The sequence below is a fragment of the Ylistrum balloti genome, unplaced genomic scaffold, assembly GCF_031769215.1.
Source record: "Ylistrum balloti isolate Yb309-2 unplaced genomic scaffold, AGI_CSIRO_Ybal_v1 Utg371710, whole genome shotgun sequence".
In the NCBI taxonomy this organism is placed as follows: Eukaryota; Metazoa; Mollusca; class Bivalvia; order Pectinida; family Pectinidae; genus Ylistrum; species Ylistrum balloti.
The window spans coordinates 166,348-178,857 of record NW_026782861.1 but is presented as its reverse complement, the minus strand read 5'-3'; the positions used below and the strand labels follow the sequence as shown (position 1 = coordinate 178,857).

General features: G+C 34.0%; 1 protein-coding gene across 1 annotated transcript in view; it reads left to right on the top strand.

Annotated features, from left to right (window-relative positions):
- Window positions 1-8,587: 8,587 nt before the first annotated feature.
- Window positions 8,588-12,510, top strand: part of LOC132563404 (adhesion G-protein coupled receptor G6-like) — a 44,835-nt gene continuing 40,912 nt past the window's right edge. The window contains exons 1-2 of the mRNA XM_060228167.1: window positions 8,588-8,778; window positions 12,328-12,399. Coding sequence (XP_060084150.1) covers window positions 8,588-8,778; window positions 12,328-12,399 — 263 coding nt within the window. The remainder of the gene's footprint in view (window positions 8,779-12,327; window positions 12,400-12,510) is intronic.

The window sequence follows — 12,510 nt, the reverse complement described above, 5'->3', positions numbered from 1 at the left end:
AGAGGAATTTGTGAGTACTATATATCCATTAATTGGTGTTTATTTGATCAAACATGAGTCCCACGAAAACATAGAGCATATCATCTAGAACTACCTTATTTGGAAAATACGTTCCATAATATAAAGGATACAAATAGAAATTTATGCAGTAAATTTCAGTCTTTAGCATAAACCAAATCAGGCAAGACTTATTTTTTCGTGATAAAAGCACAATACTTTAAAACTCATTTCTTTATGACACAATGAGAGTACATTTGAAACAGAAGCATGAATATCCAGTTCTATTCTAGCACGAATGAATACGAAACGAAAAAAAAAATGAAAGTTTAGCAGACACCAACTTCACCTCGAATCCTTTTTAAAACCATTATTAACAATTTTTGAACTGATGAAAGTTGACTAGTAACAGTGTTGACATTAGAGTTATGGAAAACTCACTCGAACGTGACTAATCATTTGCTTTTCATTAAATAACACACGTGATATATAAGTTTTTGCCTGCTAATTTGCATACGTTACCTTATGCAACAATACACATGTAACACTTAAGGTAAGTGTGTTTTTAACACTTTCTGGTAAACATTTATCATAGTATACCCGACATTTGTTACCCGAATGGCTTAAGCTATACCCCGTAAAATATTAAGTCTAAGTGGTTTGTACAGAAGAACAGTGGATGATACTTTGATTTCCGAAAGGTGTTAGAATTCATGTCGACACTCTGGATTGAATTATCATAATTTTACATGTAATGTTCCTGTATAAAGCGTCTCTCATGACAGCATGAACTGAAGACGCTCACTTTGAAACCTTTATATTCATCGATCGTGTTATAACACCAGCTTCAAAAACCAGTTTCAATGTTTTAATTGATTTAAAAGAAATGACACATATTAAGGTAAAAGATTTTGTATTTGTGTGATGGAAGGTACCTATAAAAGACAAAAGTTTGTTTTAAAAAATGACATATTAGGTGGACAAATGAGTTGAACGAAAGACTCTTGGATGGTTGTAAGTTGTAGATATAACGGTTGGTTATAGACAGTGCAGTTGACTGTGATGAAAGTGCAAATGGACGATCCGTTTGTGTATTCAATTGGAGACATCTTGACACAGTTATTTTACAAGTGACACGAATAAGCATAGAAAGACAAAATGATGTATGGCTGAGCAGATGGCTGGACTCAGGACGCATGGATGAACATGAAGACGCAGAACTAGCTCGAGGCTGACATATATCACAGTTAAAGAGGACAGTCAATATTCGTAATCACAACGTATGCATGTTGCAGTTTCATAAAATTTCGGGATTGTGATATCTTTTCTCTGGGTTGGAATTTGAGGGCGAGGGAGATTGGACCTAACCAGTAGTCTATTTATAGGTACGACAATTGCAAAATGGAAAATGAACATGACACCAACTGTGATCTATTGCAAAAATCACTCTCCAATCTACCAAGAATATTGTTCCAGACTTTGTGGACTTATATTATTGCAATTATCTAAACAATTACTTTATACTATTATAATCTTTAAATGTTTTGAAAGGCAAAGTATCTAGTGGATTGATTTTATATAGACATATGTTATTGATTATTAGTGAACTTTTTAATATCTTGTTGATACGTTACTTAGTCGGCGAGGTTGTTGAAAAGTTATTGTTATGTTGGGCTTAAATTTTCGTGTTTTTCATAAGAAAGTTTTTTGGATGACACTTTATTTCGTGAATAAATATAGTTCAAACAATCTACTTATTCTTTTGTTAATATTACCTTGACACATGCATTCGTGCCGAAAATTAATTATCTTAGTATCTTCACGTGTTTAATCCCATGATTCCATTAGGTGCGCTCGATTTAGTGTTCAGTGTTCGATTCTGGTGCATTCGATTTAGCCACTGCATTGTACAGAAATAACAATTCCGGCGACCCTGGTGTATGCGGTCTTTCAATGGTCGATAACACAGGCACTCGAGGCCAGGATATTATTTTTTAAACATTGATTTTTGTTTTAGCACTCATGACTGACGTTATTTAAACGAAATATCAGCAGAATTCAAGTTTATGTGCCGGTTGACAAATCCGAGGTCCACGGTCATTAAAAATACACAAGGCAAGCAACTCCAGATTTTAAAAAATCGACCCCTCGCTTGGAAACTGGCTCAAAAAAAGTAGTTATGATAAGTTCCTTGTAAAACAATATGTATCCGTAGGTAGTGTGTATATTTACCTTTTATTTGGTGCTTAACATTACAGGCAACGAGAAATTCACAATACGTACATGAGATTAACATCTCAATAACCGGAGATTTTATCGTCCATGTAATTATCTTTGACGGAAGTAACATGCCATTTCAAGGGCGGTCACTCCGACTTTTTGGGAGAAGAGTTCCGGATAGCACTATACCAGTGAACAGGTAAGAAAGTTTCCGATGTCATTACGCGCGTAACTTCAAAATAGATATTTTTATTTCTACAAATACATTTGCGGGGATGGAAAAATAATGGCTGGGCAAAGAAAGTCCACATTTGCCAACTCGGATACAATATCATGGTAAGGGATTATACAGAATGCATCAACTTTCAATCAAGCTGGCGGTAATGAGAATTTTTTTTCAAAAAAAAATAGAAAAAAATCATGCAGATAATGAAAAAAGGGCGCAATTTATGAAAAATATCTTGGGGGAATATATTAACTTAGAAATTGGAAATTAAATTATATTTTCCATAGTGATTTTCTTTGCCCAGCCATTATTTTTCCATCCCCGCAAATGTATTTGTAGAAATAAAAATATCTATTTTGAAGTTACGCGCGTAATGACATCGGAAACTTTCTTAACTGTTCACTGGTATAGTGCTATCCGGAACTCCTCTCCCAAAAAGTCGGAGTGACCGCCCTTGAAATGGCATGTTACTTCCGTCAAAGATAATTACATGGACGATAAAATCTCCGGTTATTGAGATGTTAATCTCATGTACGTATTGTGAATTTCTCGTTGCCTGTAATGTTAAGCACCAAATAAAAGGTAAATATACACACTACCTACGGATACATATTGTTTTACAAGGAACTTATCATAACTACTTTTTTTGAGCCAGTTTCCAAGCGAGGGGTCGATTTTTTAAAATCTGGAGTTGCTTGCCTTGTGTATTTTTAATGACCGTGGACCTCGGATTTGTCAACCGGCACATAAACTTGAATTCTGCTGATATTTCGTTTAAATAACGTCAGTCATGAGTGCTAAAACAAAAATCAATGTTTAAAAAATAATATCCTGGCCTCGAGTGCCTGTGGTCGATAATGATGATTATGATCGTTTCATATTTGGTCTATTTTTGTCGATTTTACCTTTCGTATATCACATTGAATAAGCTCATTATAGTGCGTTCGATTGCGGTCACCGGTGCCCTCAATCTGTTTAACTGCATGTCTTGTGCGTTCTAATTAATATGTATATATCAGCCGAAAACGTAAAAAAAACTGATTAAACACACCATATTAAACGCTGTTAATAAAAAAACATTTAAAAGCCGTTTAATTAAGTCACCACAGATAAAAATGATAGATGTCAAAAATGCAAATTCTTCAGTTTGGAATCTTCTTGAATTATGGAACATCCCGAAAATTAGTTCCGAGTCATACCCGTTTTGGACAATTATGACAGAAGTGAAAAGGAAGTGAAGCTAATTTGTTGTCATTTTGTCGAAACGAAATCAGAATGGGCTCCCTGAAGTAGCCGCTAACAAGCATAATGGCACCGTTTCTGACAAATGACAAATTGGCTGCTGTGTAATAAGTATACATACGTTTAATACAAATGGATTTCTTCGGCTAACTTTGAATTCGGTCATGTAATTAATTATTGTCTAGCAACCTTTATGCCATACGCATTAATATCAGGTCAACATGTCTGCAATGAAACATCTTTTCAGTCATATGTCTTTGTTATCACTGGGGTGAGTATTGTTTACTTTTCGTCCATTAGAATACCAACCACATTGTATTGACAAATGAGGGACTGGTGGATTTTGTACTTGATTACATTTTTCTCTTTTAATTTTTTACATTATCAAAATTCTTGAACGTCTATAAGTTGTTAGATAATTGAATTTATCATTGGTTCTACATCACGTTGAAGAACGTATTCAGACCTCTTTGCTGAAATGTTACTAGCCAGAACGCTCATCCGAAATATAAGTGATAAACTTGGTAATATTTCAGAAAACATTCCGAGGGTTCTAAGCATGAAGGTGTTCATGATCAGTCTGTTGTTGGTTATGTGGCACATGGTCTGATTCTCCTAGTACTTTTCTGGTGTCTCCATGTAAATCTTTCTTTTGTTCATAATTTGCCTTTGTTTTATTGAATTTGAGTTTGGATTATGATTATGTTGACATGTTTTTTTTCTTGTTTTTTTCCCCCTGAAATTCTGATTTCTAATATTGTATCAATGTAAACAACATTATATTATAACATTAATGAACATTGTTAAATGGGAATAACTAAGATATAATGATCAATTTCGTCTAGGTACATTGATTTTTCCTGTGACTTGTATGTCCGCATGAACTGTAAAATCTTAAATTTCGTGTTTTTAAAAAAACATATGCTTTTTTGTTGGCACTTAATTTAGTGGATAAGTCTTGATCAAATTCACTATAATCTATTGCAACTTTTATCTATCTATCATTACGTATCCATATAAATTCGTGGATTATGAGTACCAACAATTCAATAAAAATGTGCCCAACGAAATTTTAATGATTTCATATCATATGTACAAAATTTATGTATGAACAGTTGATACCGATTTGAAATACATCAGTGACGTTTCGGTGACTACACTCTGCCAACTTTATCGAAATGATGAATTCACCGAGACGTCACTCCTAAAACAAACGAAAAAGATACACAGACTTTGTAAATGGGAGTTTACAACCTTTAAGATTATCAAGCTTTTCCGCCTACACTTTTCTATATCAGGTTTCTATTCTTTTACTGAAATAATCGATAGATTTCCAAAACTTATCTAAATTGAATATGAATTCAGCATCTATACCGTGTCATTTAAAACAATAACCCTAAACCAATAATACATAGGACTCATTTGCGTACCCGTGTTTTTGAGAAAAAACTGATTTTATAAAGCGTGCGGTAAAGCTAACAATGCATTTTAAAGTTAATCGGTGTGATAAGCATACTTATGTGTTTACATTTTTAAAATGTTGTGCCAATGTAATTCTGTAGAAATTGTGAAGTGGCAGAGACAGAGCTCCAATCCCGTAATGATTATACTGAATAACTACATTTAAATGCATATTAGTTCAAGACTTGGTTTAACGATATAAAAACTTTTGTATGTGAAATGTTTACGACGATTTAAAGATGTCAAGTACAGCATTTAAAATACATGTAAGCGTTCTGTCTGATATTTTCAAACTAGACCGCTTCTAAATTTTTTTTTTGTCTTCGTTTTGCTAGAATGTTTCCCTGGTTGTATGATTGTATGAAATGAAAAAAAAAAAAAAAAACAGATGTTTGTTGATACATTAACGTTTTAGAGCATATAGAAAAAAAGAGTAAATCTTTCTGTTGGTCCTATATATCTTTCTTTGTTGATTTTGCCTGGTAAGCCTAAACAGCTGTTAGACGAATAAGGTTCGGAGTAGAAACATTGATTGTGTAGATGTCTGGTGGTTATTTAACAAGGTATCGTTTTCTAGCTAGTTACTGGACTAATGATGACACTATGACAGCCTCAAGACACCGTCACTTCTCAAATAACACAATATCCCTCAAATCAAATTCTCACTGATTAACTTTTCGCCTTCAAAACTAGCTGCTAGTATCTTGGTTCAAAAACATCCTCATATAAATGCTATTTGTTGAAAATGCACAATTTTACAAAAAATAAATTTGCGAGACTTGGATCTGAAAGCTTAAAATTTACAAAAAAGGGCAACAAATGATTAGATAAATAGCTTTTGATTCGTTCATTTATATAAATAAAAAGGGTTGACAATGCTTTATAAGACATGGAAAGTACATAAATAGTATATTGAGATGCAGATCATATGATATTGTCGTGACGATATCTCGTAGAGTGTCATGCACGTTGTTGATCGGTACAGCCGAACTTAGAAGTTCAAATATTCGATAAATTGACCGACCGTTTTTCCTTTGCCACCTTTGCTTCCCGAAATCATGGTATTTTTCAAGACATATGAACGTTAAATCCATTGTTTTCTCATAAATAATTTCTGTAGTTTATCCAAATCGTTTCAGGAAAGATGATTTTTCTCTCTCTAAAGCCCAAGTCTATCACCATATCATAGAAATCACGTTCCTGATTCGGCTTAACATTCTCATAGCTTTTAAACAACATAACGTAACATGACTTCGTGATAGAAAATTAATAGTTTTTAATATATAAATGCCACAATTTGAATAAAACTCTCGCTACTTTTAAAGTCTGGTTAGCTTCACGGTCTGATTAACCTTAGTTTACATCACGTGTTGAATTCAATTTCACAGAAATGTGTTTTGAACATGTTGAGAAAGTTCAATATGTTATATATTAAAGTTATGGCAAACAAAAATCGGAGAGAGTTAGTTATGGTGTGGATTGTGGGGAAGATTAAAACAAAACGGTCGTGGAATGTTAGTTGTGTCGTGAATTGTGAGGTAGATTCAAGAAAAAGTCATGGAGAGTTATTTTGGTCGTGAATTGTGCGGTAAATTTAGGAAAACGTCATGGAGAGTTAGTTAAATTGTGAATTGTGGGGAAGATTTAACTAAAAAGCTGAGGAGAATATATTAAGTATCTCGGAATTGAGTTATTATATATCTTAATATTACAAAGTTTCAATATTCAATTTAACTTTCAGCGCATTTGAAACTCTTTTAACGTTCAAAAAATCTTCACAAAATTCTGGACTCTTCACTCTTATCATGCAAACTGACCTATTTTGTCGCCTTGCGAGGTTAGAATAATTTCTTGATTAAAGAATATTGTTCTAGAAAAAAAGCTTCAGGGAGATACCAATATTTCTATAGTTAAGGTCGTTGGGAATGCGATAATTCTCATTGAAGGGATTTGGCTACGATTTTTCATATTTTTTATCTATGTCTAGGCGAGGTTAGAATAATGTCTCGTTTCAATGAAATTGTTCTAGAAAATAAGCTTCAGTGATGAAAGGAGATTTTTTTATAGTTAATGTCATTGGGAAGGAGGTGATCCTAATTGAAGGGTAATTACCACGAAAATCGTCTGCGGGCACGTCACCCGTTTGTACGTCTGCCCCTTACAGCTGCTCGTCGCCAGCGTCGTATAACTTGGGTTGCTCTGGCCCAACTGAGAGCAGCCCTTTGGAAGAATTTGGTCAACATGCCAATGAGGAGGATACACTCATTCATGAACATCTTGCCTGTAAGAATAAGGGCTGTGGAGAGAGCGAATGGGGGACATATCCGGTATTGACTATCCAGCGCCAGCTATTGGTCAATTCCGATTTCAGATTACAGAGTTTTTTTTCCTTTCCTTTCAATTACTCCTTAATCTCTTACCAAGTACAAATCGTTGTTTTTTTCCAGTTTGTTCTTTATGGATTAATCTTCATTCTTACTTAAAAATATTGAACATTATACTCGACGTCCTGTCGAAAATCATCATCAAAACTTACCCCTTGCGTTTCTTTATCCCTCGAGTATACATCTATCCACGAAATCCAGAGTATGGTTTTATAGTTTATTTTATCCTGTTAATATATATATATATAAATAAAAATGATTTTTGACAAAAGAAGAAAGACGTTACACATATATATATGTATATAATATTGTGTAAGTAGCTTGAAAACCTTTAATTAACTATTTTAATAAATTTAACATTTTTTACAGGGACACTCCTCCTGGCTGATAAGACGCAATCCCAAAGAGTTTTTACGGGGACATTTAAATGCATATGTGCTATGATGGAGAGATAGTGTGTGTTTGTTTAGAGGGTAAACAAAAGTTTTCAGCGGTGACCAGGCTAGTTTGTGTAACTGACCCATGGTAATAATCGATTAGGAAGGTGTTTATCCCTTTTGATCCACCCATGCTGGTATGTGTTCCTAATCAGGAACGACGTTTGATTTTACCTGGACCTTTCACCTGTCTGTTCCACCCAGTGGTACTTCTTACGTGAATTTTCGTATATCTTTTTGTCGAAGCCGAAGAGGAATCATACAGCTACCTGGATTTTTTACACGACTCTCTGTTACTACTGTGCTGTTTAACAGTAGAAAAGTTACAGGTGTTTGTTTACAAAGGACATGATCGGGACATCATTGACGTTTAAGCAAGGGTTAACCTAATTTCTGCCGATACCGACATTCCCAGGAAGGCAAGATATACTTGGATAGCGATCATATATTACATCATTATATTCTCATCCAGTACCAAATACTGATTCTAAGCCTCAAGCAAGCCCGGACCAAAGTTCTTCAAGACAAATATTCAGACATTCATCGACTCCATTCTTTTCACGAAAATGTCAGAACATGTGGTATTTAGATATTTGGGGACGGATTGGACGATCGGAGTAATGATACTGTGCTTTATATTATCGCCAGTCAACTCGTCCACATCCACCAACTTTCTGAATGACGGTATATGTAATCCAACAAACACAGTCACATGCCCGTGTTCGCGTCTCACAAATGACAGATTGATGGTCAACTGTAGTTCAAAGGGATTCAGTGAGGTACCCTCAGGCTTCCAGAACGCCTCAGTGCTGTAAGTATGACCCCTATACTCTAACCCCTGTCAGAAATTCAGTTGATGCGAAAACATTTTGTTTTCCTAGAAAAGAAACCCTTACAAGATTTCATAACCAGATTGAATTTATTTTCATTTTGCTCTAATTAACTCTAATTGAACTCACATCTGTTTTACTTGCGTATTTCTTTATTGATTTATTCGTTAGTTACTACTATTTTTTTCCCTTACATTAGTTCCGTCATTTCACATCCGAACTAGAAACCAGTTTCCAACGCAACTGACAGCATGATGTATCGCACGAAGATATGATTGAAACGCTCTCAAGCTATGTGAACAAATACCCATATCATTACATAAATCACACTTTAAAATATAGCAAATAACACAATAGAGCTTGAATTTGTGTATGTCTCTTTCTCACCACATGCCTATATCTGATGTAGCAATATCATTATCATCATATTTTGTAACATTCAGTTCATAAAATTCATATCTGAATGGTTGAATGTTAAATATATGTTGTTGCATATCCAAATTACACTGCTTCATTGTTTCCAATATATCAGCGGTCTGAGGCTTGCAGTTTTACTTAAAAAAGAATTGCAAAGCTCAATAATATTCTATCCAGATTTCATGACCAGGTTTTAAATTTGGACCAATCAAATGTTAGCACATTATCTCCTGATGGCACGCTAGTGCTATCATAAATTAATAACTGTATTATATAATATAAAATAAATAATAAATTAGGGTATCCACAATCATTGCTACATCAACAACACATTAAAAATTAAAAGAGCTAAAATAACATTACTGCTAATATATTACATTTTAACTTATCATAACAAAAATAAATTACAAAACTTTGATTTCATAAGTATTTTATCATTCGACGATGTCTGTGCATGTAGTATCTTGTCGTACTGTTAAAAGAATATTTCAAGAGTTGTATTATTTACGAAAAAAATCGATTTATACTGAAAATGAAATGAATACTTTTTGCTATAGCTTTAAGCATAACCGGAAAATGTTAAACACTATTTACCGTAATCTGAAATAGTGGACAGCATGATTGCAATAACAATGAGATAAAGAGCCCGTACCATCATCCTACTTTTCAAAGTTAACAACAACCCGACCAGGATCGGACCCGACATGTTGATTTGTCATGAGAGGAGGTACAGAATCGATAATCTTGTTTAGCGAATGCTCATCTCGAAGTTGAATGAAATGTCGCGGGCGATATCAGGAAATTAAGAAATAGTTCGATATAAAAGAATTAAAAATCCAGAATACGATCAAACGGTTACAACAGATTTGCTTTAATGAAATTGAATTCAATAAATAAAGAATGCAAAAAGCAAACAAACAAAATAAAGAGGATTTCGATATCTGTTATCAGATTACATGCTCCTTCATCCCCTTATTTCCGTTTCATTTATTTCTATGTGAAATTTGTGTAATGGAGGAAGCTTGATAATGTTGTCTATTGTTTTAATATTGCGAGAAGAAGTTTGCATTGAGACATCACTCCTGAAGGTTTATCGTTCTAATCCTCGTTTATAAAAAGGAAAACGCCATATCAACGGTTGGCCTTTTTGTCTTCACTTACCTTGGTCATCTCGCTTGCACTGTGGGTGCCCGCGTTCTATATTCTGTGTTTCCGATTGCCTCCCTGCTCCAATTACTCTTACTTATCTTTCACGGTTCGGGTAACACTTACAAAAAATTATCGAACGAGATAGAATTTAGATTTTTAAGATTTTGATTAAAACCCTAAAACATAAACAAACCTTATATATTTCTGTGTCCTACATGTCCGGTTTTTGTTGTGGAATCATAATAATAAGTAGTGGGAGAAAGACACAAATCATAGTAATAAGGTGGGGTATAAATTCGTAAAAACATAAAATTAGCGATGGTCTTCATGAAGAGTCCTCACCAGATAGCTTCCCCTTTACGTTCAATTAATCAACTTTATATTCTTGTTAAGTGAACCTTTTGGATTTGATATTGAAACCTTAAGAGAAACGGCGTTAGAATCCTACTTTTCGCACATGAAAAGTTCCGCAAGTGCAGAATTTTATTTAAAAAAAAAAAAGAAAATAAAAATATTATTGCTTAACATCGATGTGACCAGAGTATCACAAACATAATACTTACATATTTTTTTTTATTTATTGAGAAAACAAAAGCGAAAAAAGCTGTCAGCTTATATTGATCATTCTTGTCGGTCCAGAAGGGAACACGCGATGTGTCTTTAAAGAACCCCGGACGTAACGGTGAAAGACGAGTGAATTACCACTGCGACACCCGACCACCCAACATGATGTGGATACGATTTTAAGAGAAAGATAATGTAGACATTTAGTTGTATAATTGAATATAATCATTTCTAAATGTTTTTTCTTCAATACTGAATTCTTCCAATTCTGAAATAGCATTACAAAACAAGAAAATACCGTCAAAATAATGATAATCCGAATTTTAATTTTAATAAAACTCGAGCAAAATATCAACAAAAGAAAGATTTCCATGGAGACACGTGAAAGTACGAAGAATCACATTTTATTTTATGTAGGGGTTCATTTATAATTTCAGGATCACAGATTTTATTTTGTAAGAAACTAGACTCAACATGATCACCCCAAGTCACCTGGTTTATGTACATACATGATGATTAGGTCTGAACGACGAACAGGTGGGCTTATCAGCCAGGTAGCGACAAGGAATACATACATGTACATAAATAGGTTGATGGGTGTGCAATATCTACGTCGAACAGAGTACATGTCTCAATTTTATAAGACATCCCTTACCTTCTGTGCCTATATTGATATCTGTAAATCCAATCTCTCACATTTGGCACGTCGGCATTTTGCATTGTAAATGCCTTTTTATGTACATTTGGTGATAATTGTAGAATAGAAGTTCTACTAATACAACTAGTAGAAAATAAAAGATGTAGCGTTTTGTCATCAGACAGATCAACAGCGCGAAGTGTTTAAGCATTGACATGTGAGAAGATAAGAAACAAAAATAAATTTTGCAACTGTACCATTAAGCTGTTTACTCTTAGTTAAGCTGAGTTAAATACAGTCCATTGCTACCATCTTGTCTATGTTTTTTAAATGTTATATTTTATCTCATTATACAATTTTCTACCTTGGTCTTCACAGGATGATAATAAAATAATGTCGATTCCATACCATCTTGTACATACCATACGTCAGTGCTTATTCGATTTACGCTGGTCATTCTTCTGATGAAGCTGACCATTATTCTAGTGACATGACCAACCGTAGTTGGTAATGTTATTATTCCCACTTTTATAGCATTTTCCAAATAGGTCATACCTCTGCAACATGACCTTAATATCAGGAATACATTTCAGTATTGATCACTTTGCAATATTTTTCATATTATTGACATTTGCCGAATGGTAACTTTGCGTTAAGGACAAGAGCTGCTAGTCAATGTCATGTGGTTTCAACCATCGGTGAAAGATGACACAGTTTTGATCAAATGGTTCGGTTTAAATTGTTGTGTTTTGTTGTTTTTTAGGCTGTTGAAAAACAATATCATTACATGGTTGAACGCAGGAAACTTCAAGGGTCTTCATTACCTAGAAACATTGTAAGTATACCCTTAACATCTTCGTTTGTGAATAAGGTATATAGTGATTTTACGACTGAGTCTTCTGGCAGCAACATACCGTATATATGTTATCATAAGAATAACTGGGCA